General features: G+C 37.4%; 1 protein-coding gene across 1 annotated transcript; it reads right to left on the reverse strand.

Moving 5' to 3' along the window:
* Positions 1–23,237, reverse strand: EIF3E (eukaryotic translation initiation factor 3 subunit E). Its single transcript, XM_041412534.1, has 13 exons — positions 23,080–23,237; positions 21,310–21,424; positions 18,307–18,424; positions 15,073–15,115; positions 14,518–14,622; positions 12,411–12,536; positions 10,879–11,003; positions 10,040–10,166; positions 7,995–8,096; positions 7,228–7,337; positions 1,790–1,892; positions 1,190–1,324; positions 1–158 (listed from the first exon to the last, which is right to left on the reverse strand). Exons 1-13 carry the CDS (start codon positions 23,167–23,169, stop codon positions 120–122), a joined length of 1,338 nt encoding a protein of 445 aa, XP_041268468.1. The 5' UTR covers positions 23,170–23,237; the 3' UTR covers positions 1–119.
* Between the last annotated feature and the right edge of the window lie 784 nt (positions 23,238–24,021).

Genomic DNA, 24,021 nt, shown 5'->3' on the forward strand with positions numbered 1-24,021 from the left:
TAAAAGTAGCCAATTTTATTTGAATAACATAAGCCCTAACACATAATTACTTTTCTCAAAAAGATTACGTATTTATGTGCTTTTTAGTCAAATAAATTTGTCCCCATGGTAGAAGTGTTTCAATAGAATCCAGAGTCTTGAGTAGCCCAGTTGGGTGCCTAGAAAATGAATAAAGATTAGAAGAAATTACTATATACCTAACACTTAATGAAATTTATAACACATTAATTTAAACAGTGGGAATGCTGTTAATAATAAAGGATACCCAATAAGAATAAAGATTAAAGACACACATACTACAATCGAGTTGTACAGCTAGAGTCCTCCAAGCTAGTAGTTTCAAAAAGAAGTTCTAGAAGATGCCAGTATAAATATAGGAATAATTTTTCAGCTGTATTTTTAAAAGAAAGTAACGACACACAAGTTTCATACAACTTCCCATTAACAGAATAGTGCACTGCCTGTCCAAGTTCCACCAGTATTTCAGCCAAGCACTGAGGAAGCACAATAAAACTTATAATGCTTAAGCTCTTTTACTGTGTGGCTTGTTCAGATTTTTTTTGTTAGTTTTAAAGAGGTATGGCTGAGCCTGAGAACCATCCCTATTACAGTGCTGTTCTGCCTCACAGAGCTTCTCACACTGTAATGTGGAGGAAAGCAAAACCAGATCATCTAGCCAACTTTCTCATTTTCACTGGCTCTACTTAAACCTTTCAATGACTTAACTAAATTTTCTAGAATTTCACTTAAAAGATTTAACAGGGTTTTGCACAATTCCTCCTCCATATTCTAATCTTAAGCACCACTCATTCTCCTTTCAATACCACATAAGCACCTACAATACTTTTGAGTACAACTCACTTGGAAAAGTATTATAACTACTTTCGTGTCACACTTCATAATCTGCCCTTTCCTGGTGGTGAAGGAGACCATTTAAAAGAAGCAGAGCAGCAAATGACAGAAATAGTTATGCAACAGCATAAAATGTAATGATGAAGAGAAAGGCCAAAAGAAAGCAAGAACCACTGTCTTAATTCTCCCCATGACAAAGTCTTTTCCAACATAATTCCTAGTATTAGAACTAGGAGTAAGCACATCTGGTGAATTAAGGCATAGGTTAAGAATTATACTTAAATTTATCTCTCTATAAAAGACAGCAAGAATTCAGAAAAACAAAACTTATACCGACCTCAGATCTACCACTCTGATTCAGTTTCTTCTCAATGTTCATAGCCAACATTTGACTACGAAAAGACAGGCTTTTGGTCTTCTCAATCACTTGTTGATAAGGTGAGACTGCATTGTTGCCCATCACTACATGTCCCTAGAACCCAGCAAAAACAGAACAAATATAACAATTGCTCAGCATGCAAGGATCTTTAATGTAATACTCTGCTTTCAGAACTTTCACAGGACTTACAGACAAGCACAAAACACAAAAAATGAAATCTACCACAGTTTATCCAGGAACAGAAAGTTTTGATTTCTATTGTTTTTCTTTGCCCATGAAGTAAAATAAATTTAATGAAAAAGTCAACAAATTCACTTGGATCCATCTGGCTTTAAAATGAAAGAGAGCGGGTTTAGACTAGATTACTATGAGGATAGAACAGGCTGTCCAGAAAAAAAAAACTGTGGGTGCTGCATCCCTGGAAGTGCTCAAGGCCAGGCTGCATGAGGCTCTGAGCAACCTGGTATAGTGGGAGGCGTCCCTGCAGGGGGGTTGTAACTAGACAGTCTTTAGGGTCCTTCAACAAAAGCCACTCCATGATTCTATGTACAGTCTTACCAGCTTGGAATCCAATTTGGCATCCAATCGCGCATTTCGGATCAGATTGACAATCCATCTTTCCGCTTCTTCAGGAGTCATATTCAGTTTATCTGCCAACATACTGAAAGATAAACAACTTATTAAATGGCAAAACAATCTCTCTGATGCTGATAAACGTAACAAGGGACTATGGAACACAAGTTCATATTCCAACACAAAATATGGCACAGTCCAAGATTCAATAAATGCTGCATAGCTGGGAAGCTTACTGTAATTGGACTGAAATGGTTTTACATGCTCTCCTACACATCTCCTACCCCCACTGCAAATAAGGAATCCGTATCCCAAAGCATATACCTATTCATTCTGAACTACACCATACTGCTTTTAAATCTTGACCTGCACCATTTTCCTATGTTTCTATTAAACCTTGTCTACACAAACATTCTTGGAAAAACTGTCATATAAGTAATTTCACTATTAACATAAAACCAGCACCACTATCATAAAACAAACAAAAAAAACCCCAAAAAAAAAACCAAACAAACAAACAAACAAACAAAAAAAAAAAAAAAAAACCAACCAAACTGCTTTTATTCTTACTTAAATGGAATCAGCAGTCAAGAAAGTATGGATTACCTAGTCAAAAAAAATGTCTAGCAAGAAAACTTCATTCCAAAGTTCAGAACAAGACCCTTGAGACAGAGCTTGGTATAGAAGATATGACAGATGCACTATGTTAAAACTTGTGCAACTTCAAGGAAGGAAGGTGGGGGAGAACAGAGAAAGGAAAATTCTTAATCAAACAAGCACTCTTGTCCAGGAATAATTCCTCCTAATAGTACTTCCTGTGGTTTTCCAGCTAACTCCCTCAGCTTCCTGCTGGCAGTTGGCTCATACAGGGCATTAGTAACGCTCATTCTTCCATCAGCTTGCAGACTAAGGTAACAAACATGAGGTAAAGGCCACAGGCATGACTAAAAAGCCAGCTGGCTACACTGAGTTGCACAAGGGTCAATTTCTCACCATTTTACAGAATCTTGCCTAAACATCTTTTTCTCCACCTGAAAAAGTGATTTTCTTCTTTATTTGCATCAAGTAAATACTTCATGGACTATCAAGTGTTAGCTCATCTACCTGACTGGACTTCTACATACACCTCTTTATACAGCTGTCTCTCCTATATGGTCTTGAGCTCTTACCTTTCTCCCAACTATAAAGACAAATTCCATTTTTTTCCACAGATAAACATGAAGTGAATAGAAAAAACCCCAAAATAACTTAAAATATGGGATTTACACTGACTAATTTAAGCAAAATAACACAGCAAATGGGTAAGAAGTGTTTGAATGAGCAATTGTAAAGGCAGAAGAGAGCAGAAGACACTAGGGATGGAAATTTTTGTGGAATTATCAGTCACCTGGACAGAATATGAGATACTTTAATACAAAAAAAGTACAATAATTTTATTACCCCCAACCAGTGATGTTAAGCATTGGACTTGAAACTAAAGACATTTTAAACTGGAAGTACATGGGGGTGCGTATAATTCTCACATTTCTCTTTTAGAAACCTTAGTAAGACTTAAATAAAGTAAATTCCCTTCCAGATGACCACAAGAAAGGCTATTGCCACTACACTGGGGATTAAGCAACCCAGAGCTTTGGGATTACTGTGTGGAACCTCCATGGAGATAGGAGGATTTACTTGTGGATTCCTGAGTAAGCAGCATAATAGAATACTGCTGTGGGACCTGCTCAGAGCTGGAATTGGGTTCACAGGATTAAACAGACGAGTTCCAATCTACAGCACCTACACTTCCCTTTTTCCTTAACAAAGTCCTCATGTAGTAAGAGGGCACAGATTTCTAGAGAATCATTCAAAGCCAGAAACTATGAAGTATTTTGCATTTGTTACTAGCAAATAATTTTACCTTTTTCTATTATATCTACATTTTACTACTAGCTCAGCTGCTTCAGAAGTGGCTTTTTTTAACTAAAAAGTGTTTTTTCAACAAACAAAATATTTATCTAGCAACATAACAGAAGTAACCCAAGTATTATTTTCCTGCACATATGTCTCGAAAACTTAAAAATCAACGAATGAAAATGACAGAGTAAAAAGTATGTAAAATCTGTTTTATCTCACCTTGTAGCTTTGAGACTTAAACAATTTTAAAATTTTAGTACATAACTGATGTTATCAGGTACCAACTATCTTTCAGTAAATAAAGAGTAAATCTGTTAAAAAATCTAGAACTTGAACACATCTTTGACACAAGTGATGACCTTCCTCCAGCACTTGTGGCAACTGGATTCCCTCTTCAGAGTCTCCTTGCAGCCTCCCCTGAAGCAACCAGGACCGCCCAAAGTGAATGGATGCATAACATAGAGGTATTTTCCTGGCAAAGTAACACACATGGCCAAAAAAGCATACTCTGTCTTTCCAGAGCAAATACACAGATGATCTATCCAGGTTATAATTCTGTAACAAACACCACTATTCTCCTATCACAGTAAGGACGTATTTAAAACTATTGAGGTAGAAAACGCAGCTTAGCATCACTGAAGTTTGACAGCTGAAGTAACAGTGCCACGTTTAGATTTACAAACACATATTAACATCATTAACATTAAGGAAAGAATGCAACAGAATTTGTATTATAGGCTACCACTGTTTATAAAGATTCCTGATACAATTCAATAAAAATTAAGTCAATTATAATGAAATACTATTAAAATTTAAAGAATTCACCATTAGTTACAGTTAATTTCAAATGGCAGATTTTAAAATCATTTCTGTCCCCTAGTTTTATAAGGAAATTCACTTATTTGGGTGAATAACTGCTAGTGTTATTTAAGTTTTCATTTATTTAAAAGGCAAACTAACTGAATTCCTCACATGCTCATATATGAACAAGCCTATCTTATATAAAGTTTTCTTGTATGTCCAGCACAAAAGAAGAATGAATCCTATCCAGCTCTCCAGTTAAATATAGGCATATCAAACTAATTAAAATAGAATTAGTTTCATCTATCACTCCCATTAAACACGAAATTTCAAACAGCAAACCAATCACAGGATGATCTGGGATGTGCAAACTTGTAAGTTACAACTGATAAAGCAAATATAAGGAATGGCAAGTTTCCTACTGTTTTCCAATTCATTCTGAATAGCTAAGCAGTTCTCATCAAGCACTGTGTTACAACCATCTAGGTTTTTGCTCCAAGATTAGTAGTGGAAATCACTTGCAAACAAAGAAATGCATGAACTATGTCTCAGCCAAACATTCATTTCAACTCGCTAATTTCTTCAAAAGCAACTCTGAAATACACTAAAGAATACTTATGTAACTAAATTAATCAGCCCAAATATAATGATTGTTCCAAGTTGCAAAGAAATTTAAGGCTGATATCCATCATTAAAAACACAATGACCTACTGAGAACCACCTCATTACTAATGACTGACTCCATGTACAATTAACTTAGGGGTACATGGTAGAAATATCCATGTCACTCTGAGATAAACATCTCAACTCCACATCTATCACTTCCCTCAGAACACACTATAATGCTTACAAAGAAAGGACACTTTACCTATATTTAGGAACCACTCACACATAACAAGGACAGCCAACTACAACATTTTATCATACCTAAAGCTGAAATACCAAACACAGCACAAAAAATATGAACTATTACTCTAAGTAATAAAAACCAAATAAATGGCAATTACCTGACACAAAATTTGATAAAGCTTGCTATTTTTGCCATAATGAATCATTGGTATGTTGACCACAACTTATCAATATCTTTTGATGCAAGACTTGAAAAATCTTAATGTACACATTGTGGAGTCTTTGCCCATTGACTGGAGTCAGGTAAGAGGAGACTTCTTAGAAAGACATCTAGTCTCTAGTTAAAAAAGCTTAAACATCTAGTTTCATTGACAGCTTGTGCTTGAATATGTGCAGTATCCACAAAAAGAATTTGTAAGAAAGAGCAAGACACTATTGGGCTTTACATTCCACAGAAACTCATCCTTAAGAGCACTGTATGTACAGGGTTTCTTTTTTCCCAAATACTTCCTCAAACCTCCTTTATGCCTAAGCATCCAGTACTTCTGCTTAAAGTGATTTTAAACAAAGAATTAGCCCTCTTATAAAAACAAACATTAAGTACGGAAAAGCTTTGCTCACAGTATGTAGTTCCATTTCCTATTAGGACTATATGCTTAAAGCCAATACACCACAGCTGACTAAAATGCTCAAATTCACTGTTTCCCTTTTACATCAAAGCCACTGACTATTTTAAGCTGTTACAGAGGATTAAAAAATTTCCAAACGCAATGAAGACAAATGTCACCCAGCGACGAAAGATTAAAAGTAGTAAGAATCAGTCCTTTTTCCAACCTTAACTATCCATAAAAAAAGCAATCCTTCCAAGAAGTTTGCAATATTAAGACAATTTTCTCTCAAATACTTTCCTTTGAAATTGGGCAGCATTAAATCCTTTCCTCAGAGGACCAGATGCACTTATTTGCTCTGGATACAAGCTAGTAACAAGACTCCATTGAACTTGATCGATTCAACAGCCTTCATTTCTCTTATCTCAAGGATCTCTGCACTGCTCTCTGTCAGTGAGATTTTTATAGCATTCAGAGTTTTCACTTCTTTTTAATTTAAGGATGTGGAAGTATGGGAAATGTGGGCAAATGGAAAGAGATCTCAAGAATACATAATATCTTCCCATTTAGTTTTCTTAAAAATATATATACAAGAGGCATCAGAGCTCATCCATTTGAAAAGCCTGCATTTATAAAATAAATCTGAACCAACAAACATATTTGCTAATAACAATTCCTACAGCTGAATCACTTTGTGTCACAGGAAATAAAATCCACCATTTTCTATTTAATTAATGAAAAAGGCAATGTGACTCAATAAATTTCAAAGAACATACCTATAAGAGAGATATGGGTATCTGTATCTACCAAATAAAAATAAATTTAAGTAATTATTGTATTTGCAGTTTGCATTGACTTAATATTAACACTCTACCTCAACATGTGAATTGAGGCCCAAATGAGGCCCAACTGAGGTACTGTCACCAGGATTTTTGTTACACTAGGTATGAAAGTTCCTATTAAATCCAGCAGAAATCCCTCTTAAAACCGTAGCAGTTTTAGCTTGAAAGTACTGCTTGTTTTGGGGGGGGGGAGGGAGGCCTAGGGTTGGTAGAGAGATGTTGTTTTGAAGTTACACACAATAAATAAATTCTGAAATATAATTCAAGTAAATCACATCAGAGTTATAAAACTAGAAAGAATACAATGCAAATGAGATTTCAGTTAGGATTTTACCTAACAACTGAATATTTCCTGAAGTTTGCACTGTTTGTCAAACTGCCTTCCATGACTGATTTTCTGAACTGAGGAACAAAGATATTCTCTTACCCAATGCTGATGCACTGATGGATGCGACAGAAAGTCTCAAATATAAAGAGACGGGCATTCTCAATGAAGTCCTCAAGGCACGCCACTAAGAAGAAATCATTCACAAGCACCTGCAAGCATCAGCAGAAAGGGAACATGAGAGCAAACGTGTCAGTAGAAACCTACTGGGAGACACTGCCAGTAAATAACGCCAATAACTTAGAGGAGGCTACAGTATACCTACAAACATTATTGCTATGTTCAAAGATATGGCAAAAAAGCTACAGATGAACAACATTTTTCATGGTTCAGCATCTTACTAAATTTAAATTGCATGCTAACATGATCACTGAGGTCTGACTCCAGAAGGCTGTAGCAACTCTACTGAAGGTCAAACTCTACTGCTGCCCTAACCACTGAAGATCCCTTCAACACAAAATTTGACCCCCCACTCGTCTTTCACAACAAAAGGCAAATCTGAGCTTTTCTTCAAGCATTTCTCAGACTTTAATGGAACACCTGAAGCTCAGCCAAATGCACGATTACCTATTTGCTGCTTTTTCTAGAACTCCCTAATTATAACATTAAAGCTATATCCTTAACAGTAAGTCATGTGTTAAGTGTTACAAAATGAGTTGCCATAAAACTCAACACCACCCAACCATGAATTTATCAGAAAACACCGGCAATGTAATCAAACATCACTTCAAACAAATTAGCAGTCCATTGTGAATTTTAGAATTCTTTAGCTAAAGGAAAAGGAGTCTTATAAATATTTTAAGTCTTACTGTTTCACACTCTCTCAGCTTCTTCTGCGCTCCATCAAAATCAAAGTTAACATACAAGCATTCCACAAACTCTGTGATAGGGTCCCTGTATGTGTAGGACTCCTATAAAAAAAAATTAGGAACAACATCAGAAATCAAGGCCACATGGTCACTCAAGTACTCCTTATAGTCTTAAAAAAATTAATAGTGGAAACAAGTCAATATACCACCTTAAAAAAGCTGAACTTCCAAATTCCTCTTATAAAAGTTACAAAAATGTGCTTCCTCCCAGCAGTCTGGTAAAACAACCAGAGGTGCAGTTTCACCTTCAGCGTTTATTGCTGCAATCCTTGGGCTAGGAAACTGTCAAGAGACTAGAGCTGTCTCTGTATCAAACCTCCAAATTTCATAAAATAAGATAGAACAGTCTTCCTAAATTCTCATTTCAAAGACGACTTCAACACGAAATCCTTCATACTTGAAACTGAATGATTAATTGATTTTCATAGAAAACACAGCTAACAAAAATGCTACTTTCTATACACAAACTACTTCAGTTTATGTTGGCATTACAGAAGTTACTCAACTTTCTCAATTACCAGGCAGAGACAACACTACATCTATATACAATTGTGTAAATTCAGGTGTAACAAACATGTCTTTAAGTGTTCCTAATGCATATTACAAGACAGCTTAAATCAGTATGAATCAGTATCTGCTTTAGCATACAGTAAAAATCAACAGACTAAGGGAATTCCTAGGAGATATTTTTATTTATGGACCAGTTATTTCCTTCTCCAAAGAACTGTACTTACAATCTCATTATTTAGGTTTAAAATTCAGTTCTATACATCTTTTTCACATCAGAATTGCACTTGTTAACCATTATTTGCAAAATGGTCTTAAGAATGAGCATCTTTCAATTTCAATAAACAGACTGCCTACCTATCAGTTCAATACTTGCAAAGATGTTGCAAGTATAAACAATCTTTTACTGCTACTAAAGCAGAACTACAAGTTATTTCAAATCTATAAAACCTCTACCACATCATTTAATATCATGAATCATACATAGTTAGAAGAGTACTAAGAAATCCGATAGGTGATTTCAAAACCAAAGCCCAAGCTGGTATTTTCAAAATGAATACCCTAATGGTGTGCATGATTAAACAAAAGCAAGAAGTTCTAACATGTTACTTACTTCAAGTATTAGAAATTCATATTATATTAGAAGCTCAATGTAACAATCAGATTTTAGATAAAAGCTGAGTCACAACACCACTGATTTATTGCTTATGATACTTTTTGTGAACACTAATGCTTCAAAACAAATTAAGTTGTAGCTAAAATGTGATCTTTGCATTGACTGTGCTTTGCACAGTTTCCCAAATGATTGAAGTGGTTATAACTGACTGCTAGCCTATAATAACTGTACTGTCATATATATATATATATATATATACAGAGATACAATGTTTATTACTCACAACATTATCAAGTATTTGAAGTGCATTGGTTTGTATACAAGTTGTTTGGTGATTTCAGATAAAAATCTGGGCCTTAAACCCCTGCTGATTGCTACCAAGCAATTCTTTTATTGCTCTTCTCTGTATCTCCATCCTCATGTCACTGTGACAACAGAACCATTTTCAAGAGAATGCATGTGAATTCAAATCAACACACACAATTCAGTGGTGTTGAAATGTACGAAAGAACTCTTATTCATACAACAATTTACTGTACAGATAGCTGAAAAAGAAAAATTGGGTCCAAAGCCATTTCACATCTCACTGAATTTTTAGCATGTAATAATACAGGAAGTAAGAACAGCGTGCATACTCTACTGCATGTATGTGTACATACACTGCTCATGTATATGAAAGGAGAAAAATAATTATTCCATCGTCCCACTGACTGATATTCATTTTACTTCAGTAAAAACTTTCATTGACAAAAATCAAGTATCAAAGTACCTGAAATCTTAACCCAGATATATTACTAGAAGAATGTTATAATGAAGTCTCCTTAAAAAGGAGGCAAAAAATAACAGATACTGCAGTCCTTACCTGCTGAATAACCTTGACTAGATCTTTCAGCACTTGTCTACGTTTACGAACATCCTTATTTGTTATGACTGCAGTAGTCAAATATCTGAGGATATGTGGGCACATTGTCTGAATTGCATTGAGATACCTGCAAAGAAAAAACATAGGTAAGATTCAGAACTCAAAGGTGTATGGCAATTTGCTGATGACACTAAAATGGGAGGAGCTCTTAACTCCTCAAAGGCACAGAGGCCCTGCAGAGAGATCCTGACAAAAATCAGAGGGCTGGACAATCACCAACTGCATTAAGTATAACAAGGGCAAGTGTCAGATTCTGCATCTGGAACAGGGCAACACTGGATCTGTGTACAGACTGGGGAATCAGAAGCTGGAGAGCAGAAAGGGATCTGGGGCTCCTGGTCAACAAAAGGTGAATGTGAGTGACAGTGTGTCCTGGCAGGCAAGAGGGCCAACTGTGTCTTGGTGGACATCAGGCACAGAATCACCAGCCAGGTAAGGGAGGGGATTTCCTGTTCTGTTCTGCACTGGGGTAGCTTCACCTGGGTATTGGGTGAAGTTTTGGGTGCCACAGCGTAAGAAAAGTATCAAGCTATCAGAGAGCATTCATTCAAAGGAGAGCAACAAAGACTGCTATATCTACACGTAATTCAATTCTCTCACAAATAGATAGTGCTTCAGTTGTCATTTTTATTCTGGGATTTCCCAAGAATCTTTTAAAATAGTTTTCTACAATCAGAATAGAACAATACCTTCACCCTGCAGCCCTAAGCTCAGGAAGCTTTTTATCATTCGCCATCAATTTGATTTAAAGACCCCCCAAATGGTACAACACAACTTACTGTGGCTGATACAGAAAAAGGTCAATGATGTTGTCTCTCCCTTTAGGATGATTAAAAAACACAAACAAAGACCAGTGGATGAGCCATGTTCTTTGCTGAAGAGATTGCAGTGGAGAGCTGACAGACTAGGAGAAAATGTAACATCGGTTCAAGTCAAACACAACACAAAGTTTGCTTGAATACTAATCCATGGAAACCTGTAATTCCCCAAAATTTTGTGATCGTGCATCAGCTCTTTATAACTGTCATCACTGTCAGGCTGAGTTTGACCTCCAGCTTTTTTGTCATCTCAATGATAAATCTACTGAAAGTTATAAGCAAGATAAATTTTCCAATATTATATTCCAAACTGTTTCCTGAAATTCACATTTTTATGGCAACCGACCTAAGTTATTTCCCATCTTAATTCTGAATTCCTTGTATTCCCTCTTCAGATGTGATCTGAGTAACTACTTGGCTTTTTCACTTTTTCTTTTTTACTTCATTTCTAAATCTTCACAAGACTTTTTTTTTGCCACAGACCTTCAGACAATGATGAAACTCTATAATCACTTTCAGCCAAAAAAATACTTATTATCTTCATTTAAACCTGATGATAATGGACAAACAAGGGTTCAGCTCCAAGTACCTGCACTAGCTTCAAATTTCAACAGCACTTCAAACAAGACTGCAAAACAACACACTGGGGATGAATTGACATGGCAAGTAATCCTCACTCTGAAGAGTGTGACAACAAACTGCTCTGATTCAATCTTAAAAAAATCTTGGGAGTTTAATAAATAAGTCAAATAGTCTATTATAACCATACAGAATCATAAAGACAACAAAATTGCAGAAGAAAATTTGTTAACACTAATAATCTGCCATATAGACAAAGAACAACTGGGGGACAGAAAAAACCTGTTTTCTCAAGATTCTGGTTCAGGAGAGTGAAACTGTCACATCTTTGACATGGCCAGGGAAGCTCCACAAGCAAAGAGGAAGACTGAGAGGTCCCTAATCTCATCAGTTGCTCTGAATTAGTACTGCAGCCCCACTCACCCTTTCAGTTCTTGGTACTCATCTGAACTCAGGAGAGTTTTGTTAAGAAAGCTGCACTAGCTGAAAACTGTTTCCAAATACAAGCTGATTGCAATTTCTGTCAAAAACACTGTCTTCATCAGATAATCTGGTTTATTCACATGCGTTCTATTCTTTCCAGAAGACGAATAGTATAAGTATTCGAAATTTAAACAGCAGTTTCACACAATGATACCTTGCCCTCAAACACATCCTTAACATTTTTTTGTTTGTTGGAAATATATTTGAAAACATAGATGAGAATCTAAGGTGTTAAGAGGCAAGCAATTTGAAAAAGAATGTTTCATTATTTCTTCACTAGCACCCTTTGACTTTCCCACTGCCAATAAGAAAGTATCAAGTGAAAAGGTGGTAACCTATTCCCAAATAAGATCGGAAGTGATTTATAATAAAACTTCAGTACTAACACCTCTAACCTTTCACCCTGCTAAGATGACCAAGATTTTACTTACATTATTATCTATTGTCTCCTTTAGTCTTGTGAGATCTTCCATGGCTGCATCCCAATTCTGCATCAGGATTTCAGATGCCAGTTTTCCCCAAAGAGAACTCAAAGCATTTCTGTCTGTTGCTGGAACCTATGTTCAACAATAGCAACGAAGTCAGACTCTTAGTATTCTGTCAAAAATTATTATTTACTTTTAAAATTACAAACGATATTTTCTAGCAGTATTTTTCATTTACAAGATATCAATTTTGCATAATTCTAACTCTCCAAATTCAGTGAGTTTTTCTTTCAGAAAAACAGTTCAGACACAGGAAAAAAACCCAGTAGTAAATGTTTTCAAAATAGAAACTAGGAAAGACAAAAATCTATGCTGCTGCAGTTTAAGTTAAAAAAAAATGGCTGAGCACCAGATGACATACTGGTTCCAAATTTATATTGGGGTTTTTTTTTTGTTCCACCATAAAAAAATGCTTCTGAACTAGTAAAACAAGGTCATTACAAGGCAGGTTCCTAAAGAACTTGTAACCTTATGATTACTCATAAGGTAATCACCTTCAAAAAGCTAGCATTCCAAACTCTTCCTGCTAATGCCTTGCCCAGAAGTGTACTCGATACAGCAATGTCCAGTGGAACTGCAACTCGGCAGCAGTGAACCTGCTGCCTGGAAGGGCAGTCCTAAGGTCAAGCTGCTGGTTTTACACGGGAATGACTTGCACTGTGCCATTCACAATATAAAATTCTGTTCTCAGACTGGTTACAATAGTTCTTTCACAGACTATGTTTCATCACACAGAGCTTTTAAACAAATCTTCTCCCTTGAGAATTAATAACAAAAGTTTTATACTAAGCTATTACCAGCACAAAATCAGTACTTCATTTTTTGAGGTTACTGGAGATACAAGAACATAATGCTATGCCCTGAAAAAAGGCATGAAGAATTAAGGGCAGTTACCCACAAACATACATATGTAACATTCACTTCCTGCTGGCACATTAAAAGAACCTGTAACACTGAAAGTCAGCTTTAGCATCAAAATTTAGACTAATAACTCAACTCGTCCGTAATTTAAGCCCTGTTCTTCCGATCAAAGATACATTTCCCAATTTTTCTTCTTTAATTACAGCCAATTACAGAAAATTTTGTGGTTTACTCTAGCAGTATTTCAGAAAGTTAAGATTACTTTTAGATGGGAATACAAACAAGCAAGGAAAAAGCATCAAGGTATGAACCACACTACATGTTTTCAACAACTACTGCACAAATCTATGAGATACTGAATTATGAGCAGTGCATCTTCCAGGCAACCCAGGTGCCAGTTTAGCAGATACCGAGTTGAGAAGGTTCACATGCTCTGTGCTATTCCAAGTCACTTTAATTACAGGTAGCTGTTCACAATAATTGCTTTTAGGTACTGCAGCTGTTCCAGCTACATTATCTGGCAGTTACCTTAAATTTCCATTTGTTAGTAAAGCAGCACATTCACTGACCACCAACAATAAATTTACTGTGCTGAGATTCTTACAAGACATCAAATCTTTATTCTCAAAATTCACTCCCACCAGTAACAAATGACATGAATTACAACAAGATGAAAATTGTTGCTTCAGAGACGATGGATCTGGTTATACATTTATCATCTGAGCTGCCTACATTTCATAGGGAGATGACTTATACTCTTAAATCCATCACAGAATTCAAGAGAGAACAGATCAGAGTTCAGATAAGAAGCTAGCAGTTCATCATTACCAGTAATTACATTCAATCCACCTGCAAGTTTTCCACTGCTGTTGACTACATCAGTGCAAAAAATGAAGTATTCTTAAACACAAGTATTTACTTCATTGTATTATATAATTAAATGTTACAAGACATACAAATTCAAAGAACTATTCTGAGTTCTACTTGAAAATAACAGAATTGCTGAACCATAGTAACGATTACTAATCATTACTGTAAACTTTAGCATACAGTAATTGCCTCAAAAAGCTACAAAGTATTATATGCTAAGAATGAATATAGACAATTTACTGGTTTAAGTATCTCACTGAAAATAACACCAAGTAAACAAACCAAAAAACAAAATGCCAAACCAACAACCAATCAAACTTACCAGAACCCTAAAGAAGTAGAGATATTCTGCAGCTCCTGAGTAGTTACCACATTCATACTGGAATTTTGCATACCTGTAGAGTGTATCTAGGTACTCTTGCCTAAACTGAAAAGGAATACAATAAAAGCTTTTATTTCCTAGGAAAAAAACCACACTGTCACAAGTGTGATTTTAATGGAAGAGTAAGATTTGAAATCTGTAGCTTTTCAAAAGACATTGTACATAGGAAAAGACAATAGAAAACTATTATATTCTCAAGCCATGCCACAGAATTAAAGTTTATACCAACACCAAAAAAAGGTAAAATCTTGCATTACAAAGTAAACCATACCTAAGTTACACAGGTGCAGCCAGCATTAACTTTCAGCTCTTTTTTTGTTATAAAAATTAGAAGTTCAAAGGCTTAAATATGTTAGTATTAGGAATTCTACCTACTAGCTACTTGGACAGGAGACAGGCCAAAATGCTAGGCCATACTTGGTCAAAATGCTGTCAGGTGTGAGGGAGGCTGGGTGGACACACTTAGAACAGAATTCCAGCAGCTGCAACACTTACCCCGTGCTTCTCAGCTAAATAGTCAAACAGCATCCTACCATCCCTATAATAAAAGGATAGAAAGCACTTGTTTTACAAAATAAATTGGTAGCCACCATGCAATACTACACAATGCAACACAATTTTAAAGGTAAAAGAGAAAACAACTGAGCATGAATTTGAAGTAAAATTCTCCCACTTGTTCAAAAGCAGCTGCAGCTATTACTATGTCATGTAGTTTCAAAAATCTTAAAATCATTCTAATTTTAAGTAATGAATGCCACCTGCAACAATAACTACATTTAAGAAAGAGTGGAAAGTTGTTTTAACTTTGGTAGCATCCTTAGCTTTCAATATGAAAGTTAAATTCTGAATTAGAGCTATTCCCACTCTCATGCTCTAATTCCAGAGCAGTTACTCCGGACAACCTTGATTTTAACAGGAGATGGGAAAAAAATGGCAAAGACTAAAGTAAACAGAAGTAGAAAGGAAACTTATCCTACTGTTAGCACTGAGACAGAGTGGGTCACAAGAATATCTCTACCACAGCCAGTATGTGCAGAACACAGAACCATAAAACATAATCATACTACTAAGTTCTTAACTTCTATGATCATGTGATCACATCTCTGAAGACTGGGTTTTTATTTAATATTAATACTAAAAGAACAAGCATTATTACCTATATCAAAGAGAAGTTTAAGCCTCCAGGAGGCAAACTGTAAACTCCCTGAGACAAAGATACAGTAAAAATGGTATGCGAGTATTTTCCCATTTACTCTGAAATCAACTGACTGCAAAGATAGGAGTTTGTCTGACTAGAACTTATAGCTCAAGATTCTACAGGGAAATGGCAAATTGCCAAGTGAACCAAGAATGACAATCCTCAGTCATACCTCTGAAAACAACTAAATCATCTCATGGATTTGTTCCAGTAAAACATACTTTGAGGATGAGGAACACTATCACTGTAATTTTTAAGTCAACATCCTCCAACAGTTGCTTAGAGTAGTGAAATGTTTTCGTTTATTCTTGAAAGAACTTCTACCTGCAAAATCTCCTTTACTTATCTCCCAGAGCTGGATATTCCCAACACTGCCATCATGGACCAAAAGTCATGATCTGAAGTCCTGATTATATGCAGCTATCTCAATTTGATAGAGATTTAAAATCACCTGCAGTAATTCCCAAAATAATCAAAACTTGTTTCTACTATCTACAGCACACTACTCAGGTCTAGACAGATGGGACATATTTCAGCCCAATTCTATTACTATCTAACCCAAATAATCTGGATTAGAACTACTCCTGAGCCAATAACCAAAACCAGAACTTCTGAGCTGTGAGGTTTCCAGATATTTACAAACACAAATCACATACCAGGTCAAGACCAAAACTTGCTGCAGATGAGTAGTAGGGCTAATATTCTGTAGCATTAGGCAAGTTATACTCCATGCATTTATTGACTGTATTGTCGCTCTTGCTCCCACACAAGGCATCTCCAATTTGAAGTACATACTATTGAACAACTTTTGTGAATCTAAAGTCAAGTAACAGAGCATATTCCCCAAGAAATGCTGGTATTTTAGTAACATTTTTCTAGGCTAATTATCATTAAAAAAACTGGCTAAAGGCAAAGCAAGAATTGGACAAGACCTCTGTATGTTCAATTAGATATGAAGTTTTAAGACAGGCTCAATTGCCACAGTAACTTTCACTTTCAAAGCTACACCTATAAAAGCAAGTGACTCCTGGCTTTGCATAATCACAAGTCATAAACAAATGCAATTCCCTTTTCTTCATGTAATTGCCTTACATGAACATCCGTTCTGAAATCAGATGCAAAGACAGTTTACTCAGATAAAAAATGGTTTTACAGCAGAAGCTTACATACATTCTGGTGGTATCAGGACAGAAAACAAACTTCTCCCGATGTGCTGTAAAGCTAACAGATTTCATGATTCCTACTGACATCTTGTTCCATGTGTGCATTGAGACATAATACACTGAACCTCAATTTCTGCACTGACCAAGATCTAAATTGATCTATAACAAATTGTGAAAACAACACAAAGAGTGGAACAAAGAACAGAGGCAAGAAAAAAAGAATGACAATGCGTATTCAAAATACAGTAAATTTTAATCAAGTTCTTCTCCCTTGAGGGACACATTCTTCAGGGAATTTGTTCACAAAAAAAGGTATATTCATACAGACGATTTCTAGATTTCTACAGACTAGAAAGAAGAGTTTGTATATTCAATGCTTTTCTAAGAAATTCCAGAAGCAATGTTACAGCCTTCCTAATGTTACAGTATCAGTGGATGCACAAAGCTTGCCAACAATAAATCCAAGTACAGGCTTCACCTTCAAATTCAAGTTAAGCCATAGGTTCTCTGCCTGATACAGCATGCTCTATTTAAAATTTATGGGCAGGCAAGGCTGAAGAAGGGATCAAATTATTATTCCAGTTTGTCAGACACATTTACAACAGCAGTAACAGTGATTCTTATCTAAAGGAAACAAGGAGTAATTTATGCCAAACAAATACCTGCCCACCTTTCTGCTGAAGGGGCAGTTACTCCTCAGCAACTACAGCTGAACTCTTTCCTACAGAGCCCAATTCAAACTTAACCATGGTGAAACTGTGATAGATCTTAGGTACAATGTGCAGACAAACTTTAATTACTCCCATAAGAAAATTTAAAAGAAATTGGATACATCTTGAAAAGACTATTATGAGCACAACCTTACACCAACAAGTTGGAACAGTTTGGGGGTGGATAGAGTAAGTGGGAAGGACAGAACACCGTGAAGAAATATGTGCTCTGAGGATGAAAGGATGCTCATCCATCAGGCCTCCCTGACTAATATGACACTCCATAACCTTTTTTGGAAGGCAGGAAAGAAAATATGAACTGTTTCAGCCTGTATCTTCCCTCAAAAAACTCTAAACCCAATCAAAGCCAAACAAAAAAGCGCCTGTGACTGGACTGCACTGGATGATGACTGTCGCTTGTATCAAGCTCATTCACAAACATTAAAAACAACAGATGTCTTTTGCACAACAGGGAAAAGCACTGAGAAGAGCAAACTGTGTCCAGCAATTTCAATCACCTGATCACAAGCACTACTTAAATACCACAAGCACTATTTAAAAATGAAAATAAAAATGTCTTTCTTGCATTTCCTACACAGAAAGCATTCCCAGCAGCACCAACCAACAAGCCATCCTGACAAATTATGTTAGAAATTACCTAGTGGACTGCATTTGCCTCGTAGTCTCAGGATCCTCAAACATCTTGACAATAGGCTCTGTTTCAGCTTGAAGCTGCTTCAGCTGTGCAACAACAGTTGTTCTTTTCTCACGCAAAGCTGAACACAAACAAAAAGACTTTAAAACAATCTTTAAGTTTTTACATGAACCAAGCTGTAATTACATGGTGCTGACACTTGAACGCTTCCCAATTCCTACCTCACCCGTCCTCTCAGTCAAGCCTCAAATCCAGCTGTGTATAACAATTCTGTAACTCAGTAAAAACTTCTATTAGACAAGGTACTTTCAGGCTTCCACTAAGGGAGAAACAACCTTTAACTAAGTTCACTTATTCCAAATAAACTTGCAAAAAACTAAACAATCTAATGATACCACGAAGATTGATTTTCTTCTGACTGATGTTCAGGTTCTGAAAGACCATTTAGAGCATACTTAACTAAGAATTGACAGTAAAAATTTCAAGCAGCTCAACCTGCAAAATCATGATTTTGAACACTCTGTGCTTAATTGCAACATTAAGCCCTTTAGGAAAACCTGTTAGGAAATTCAACTAAGAGTTTTATGGTCATTATTTTACACAGACCCCAAATTCCTCACCAAGTGCTAGAATGCAATAAAATGAAGACTTAAAATTTAGAAAAGTGTGTATGTTTAAAAAAAAACAAGAAAAATCACCCTGACATTAGCTATGTGAAACACATGGGATCAGAGAAGCCAAGACTAAATCCCAGGAGATAAATGCAGGAAACTGAAAGTGAGCCACACACCAGAACACTCAATGCCACGGTGAACAGAGTCGACATTTCTTTCATGATTTGACAACACAGATATTTGAAAAGGACATCCAAAGTGGCTAACACCATAATGGAGACCCAACCTAAATATGAGAACGACTTGCCTGACAGGAAGTGTTCCAATAAGGAGAAATTATCTCCACCTTCAGTTGACTCTTGAAATTATAAGAGTAAGAAGAAACAGGTGAAAGAAAAAACATTCAGCAGACTTACTAAGAATATGAAAATGTTTTCCTGCGACATCTCCTGGGTGTGTAATTGTAAGGTGATCTCATGGAAGACAAGACAAAAGCAACTATAAATTGTGCAGGGACATTTCTAATTATAACTATCTAAGTGAACTTAGTTTTGAGTACTTTACACAGTGAAGTCTTAAAAAAGGGCAGTGTAAACTTCTAAGGATGCCAGCAATTCCACAAGAACCACCTGTCCATACACACATTCTGGTAAGAGCTGATACAAGAAGATGACGCAGACCAGAAAGATCTCAGAAGTTAAGGCCTTTGCATAGGAAACTGTGCAAGCAAGCACCCTGAAAAATGCGTGAAAGAACTAGCTCTGCTTATGTTAACTGAATAAAAGCCACACATCAAACAACAGTAAATCATCATTAAAAGAAAAAAACCCTGCCAAACTGATGATTTAAAATCTTAAGAGATGTAGTGTTTTTCTTGTACTATTTTCAAACAAGTGTGGAAATTTCTGTTCTTTCATGAAGGCAAAGCTCTCCAAGGGAAAAAATTAATTTAACTTTCTTACAGCTGTGACCTTATAAAGTTATACTCTAAGGCAATCTGCTTAAGTGACTGGCTACAATCAGAATTCTGAAGACATTTGGAGTAGTTACTCTGTGGAAGTCTGGTAGAATTGCTATTTCTTGTCTTGCTTACTTCTTTAGTATTTTACTCCTTAATTACCACTGATAACAGTAATATTCAACAGTTTAAAAAGACTGAAGCAGGGAAAGAAAGAGGAGCACCTATTCAGCTTTGAGATTTTTTTTTATAGCCTTGATACAGCCTGACTTTTTTAATCAGTAGAACTGTTAAGTAGCCTAAAGGTGAAGCTATTATTACAACTGTTTCTTAGATTACAGAAGTGAACCCTCTGGTTCTCATTACATGTTACCAGTCCCATGTGTCGTGGTACACATGCCCATAACAATTCCCACCCAACGCTAGCACAGACTTGGTCAAAGCATTGGCTCCTATGTCCATAAACCTATCAATTCTCTTCTTCCAAAGAGATGAGTGGCCATCTCTGCAGAGTCAAGAGCCTGTAAAGAGCAAGACCCAGAGGAAGAATGCAACAGCACCCAAGTCTCTTCCTCCTAAGATGCAGGCAAAATAGACTGCAGTCCCAATAGCTAAGAAAAAGGTGAGGAATTCATCAACATGAAAAAAAGATGGAGAAATAGGAAGACAGTGGATATTGAAAGACTAGATCAGGAAGAAACCAACAAAATGAAACACACAACCCATAAAAAAAAGAACTGGGAGAAAACCCTTAAAATGAAAATACCCATGAAGAATGGAAATTAGACAAAGCTATATAATCTATTTTCTTTCCATTCCCAAATGCTCCTCAAGATGACAGAAATTGAAGTAGTAAACAGAGAAGTTATCAAAATCTGGACAAAACAGTAAGAAATCACATTAATTATAATATTAATATTAAATTGCTGCTTCCTAGAGAACCAGCAATTCTTATATTGCCAAAACTGAAGAAAACACACATTTAAAAAAAAAATCTCTCAAAGTCTAAAAATCAGCCACAGACAGACAAATCAATAGAATTACTTACAATGCAACTCTAATCATAACACACTGGATGCTTTAAAGAAAAAGTCACCAAATAACACCAAATCATTGTGCAAGTGTTTAATTTGACAGGTTAAAAGCTACTGCAACTCCATTAGTTGCAGTGCAACACCTTCAAAGTGCTTGAAATTACCAAATCAGCATTGAAATATTTAAGAGCTCACTCAAAGGTTAAGTTCCTGACAGATCAACAACCCAAACTTCCCAGGATTAGGGCATTCTGTTAGTCTCAGTACTGCACATCCTCTTGGTAACACCCAAATTAAACAGTACTCCAGTTTTTGAACACAACAAGCAATTTTCACTAGTAATTTATTACGTCAGACAGAAAAGTTGAAAAACAAGATTTACATCTAATGAGCAGCTTACCATGAGGAATTTCATCGGAATAAAGATTTTTGTACACATCCATAGCAAAATCCACCATGTTGGTATCACTAAGGAGATCCAGTTTTCCTTGGAGCAGCTCTTTTTCATTGTATATCTGAAACAGGAATTATTAACAGATTCATCTGAATAGTGTTGAGTAGTTTCAATTCATATTATGTATTACTTTTATGGCACAGCTTATGGACTTCTGTACAAGTGAATTGTTTTAAGTATCAAATCTCACTGCTCTATCATTAAGAGTAATTGCTATAAAGCCTTTCTGCATTTTCTTGACAAAATATCAAATATTTTCTGCTATCTATGAAAGCAGGTAATTCAAAAGCTAACTAGAAGTCAAGTAACTATTACTAGGCTCTTAACAGGAATAGTAATTCCTATTGCAAAATTACATACGTATTAAAAATTAAAAAACTTAATCATACTTTTTTTTTTCAAAGTACTGAATACTTTCCACAAAATAAAATGCTGAACAGTGAGGACTAGTTAAATTATTTAAAGTGGATTTCAGAAGAGCTGCACAAGATTAAATTCACAATTTAGTTGTAATTGAATGATATACTTTTAAACTTTTCAAATTGTTTCTAAGAGTTCACACTCCATAATTTATCAGTGAGTTGCAAACTGCTGTTAGATGTTGAAGATGTAGGCAAGGGCCAAATCCAGTACATTCCTCAAAAACGTATTTGCACAAGAGCTGTATTACAACTCACTACACCACACCTGTGGACATCTCAGATAAAGAATCTGTAGAAGCTTAATTCAGCTCTGAACATTGTGTTGTCAAAACTAACACCACAAAATTAACTGTCGAATTGACTTCAGGTGACATAAAAATGCTAATGTATAAATGCCCCCAAGATGAGAGGCATGAGGCAAACTCCACACGCTAGAGATGACAGCTGGCTAGGTCAAGTTGTCCCAATGCACGCATGGTTCAGCAGTTCCTTTCTGAAGGGTAAAATAACACCCACTTTAAATTCAAAACTTACGTAACTTTACACATTTCGCTCCCATTTTAAAACAGCTTAGACTGATGAGTTTAGTCTAAAGTACCTGAAGCACTCATCTAAGGTACCTCCAGCATTACCATGGTCTTTGTAGGAATAGAACTTAAAAATATACATAAGGAGACCAAAAAGGGAAAACTCCAGAAAGGACTTGTATTTGTTTCCAACACAAATTCGTGATGACACGGGTTTCAAATTAAAATTAATTAGTAGCATTGGCGTGACCCCACAGACCGCCCTGAGCTCCGGCTGTGGCACAGCCCGAGCACCAAGAGCCGCAGGACTACCGAGGGTGAACCACGCCGTGGGACTGCGGCTGCAAGGGAGAGCTTTGACTTCTCCTGTCTTCAAATACAGGTGAGGAAAAGATACTACGCCAAATCCGAGGAAAGAGGAAGCGCAGGAAGTCTGCGCTGCCTCGCCAGCGAGGGGCCGAGGAGCTGCGCGGCCTGATCACGGAGCAGCTCCCTCAGGCCTCCTCTCGGCTCTGCTGCCGTCCCTCCCCGGGCAGCCCCACACGCTTCGCCCCTCGACTCACGCGGCACAGGAGCCTCGAGCTCCTCCCTCCGGAGGCTCGGAATCCCCCACGGGCCGCGCCCGGCCCGCGCAGCGCCCAGGCCCACGGGAGGAAGCCCCGGCCGCGGCGCACCAAGGCCCACGGGAAGCACCGGCAGCTGGCAGCACGGCCTACGACTTTCCCACTCCCACAGCCCGCTTTCCCACCCTTAGGAGAGACACGCACCTCCTTGACAGAGAGGAATTCCAGCAGCGGGAAGACCAAATGCCGGTCCAAGAAGTGCGCGATCCTGGTGGTCAGGTCGTACTCCGCCATCTTGGAGCCGGGAGAGAGGAAAGGCGAAGGCGCGACGCGGCTCTTGTGGGCGCTGCGCCTGCGCGGCCGCGGCCACGCCCCCCCAGCGGCGAGGAGCTGGCGCCTGCGCACTGAGGGCTCCGGCGAGCAGCCAGGGGTTGGTGTCAGCTTTGAGACTTTTCTTTCTCTCCCCTTTCTCTCCCCTACTGTCCCCGCGCCGCTCCGGGGCCGCTCCGAGTGCGCGGTGCGGGGCTGCGGCACGGCCCTGTTCGCGCCTTGCGTGCGGTGAAGGAGCGTGAGCCAATGCTGGGCGACAGTTCGGGCACCCTGGGGCAGAGTGGGATTTCTGGAGAGGTGGGCATCTCCCGAAAGCAGCTGTGAGCTGTGAGTCCAGCCCCCACGCTTTGTGCACCGTGTGGGAGCTTGACTTGATCTAATGTGGTAAAGAGAATCTGAAAAGGGGCCTAAGCTGTCCTTGGCAGCCAGTGAAAAGTTTGTTAAGGGTTGGTACGTGTTGACCATGTTTCCAAGCTCTCCGTGGGGAGGCTGTGCCAGATGAGATGGAAGAAGGCTGGGGAGCTGCTGGACAATGGCTTACACAGGGAAATCCAAGCAAGTGCAGAAATGCATTGCTGAGTTGAGCCGCAGAAATGGAAGAATCAGTAATACTGCTGATAACTTCCATATTGTAGCCATGGTAAAGAAGCATTGGTACTGGCTGCCCAGGGAGTTCCCATCCCTGCAGGTATTTAGAAAATGTCTGGCACTTAGGGACACGGTTTAATGGCGGACTAGATCTTAGAGGTCTTTTCCAACCTAAGTGATTCTGTGATTCACCCTGTTAACTCACCAGAAAGATAAAAGGTTTCTTTT

Source organism: Onychostruthus taczanowskii, unplaced genomic scaffold (assembly GCF_017590055.1).
Source record: "Onychostruthus taczanowskii isolate IOZ18803 unplaced genomic scaffold, ASM1759005v1 scaffold4, whole genome shotgun sequence".
Taxonomy (NCBI): domain Eukaryota; kingdom Metazoa; phylum Chordata; class Aves; order Passeriformes; family Passeridae; genus Onychostruthus; species Onychostruthus taczanowskii.

Coding starts and splice junctions, on each gene's coding strand:
- EIF3E (XM_041412534.1), bottom strand. CDS start 23,169: ATGGCGGAGTACGACCTGACCACCAGGATCGCGCACTTCTTGGACCGG. Junction 12,537..14,517: donor TCTACTTCTTTAGGGTTCTG/GTAAGTTTGATT, acceptor TGTTGAACATAG/GTTCCAGCAACAGACAGAAA. Junction 10,167..10,878: donor CTTTTTCTGTATCAGCCACA/GTAAGTTGTGTT, acceptor TTTTCTTTGCAG/GTATCTCAATGCAATTCAGA.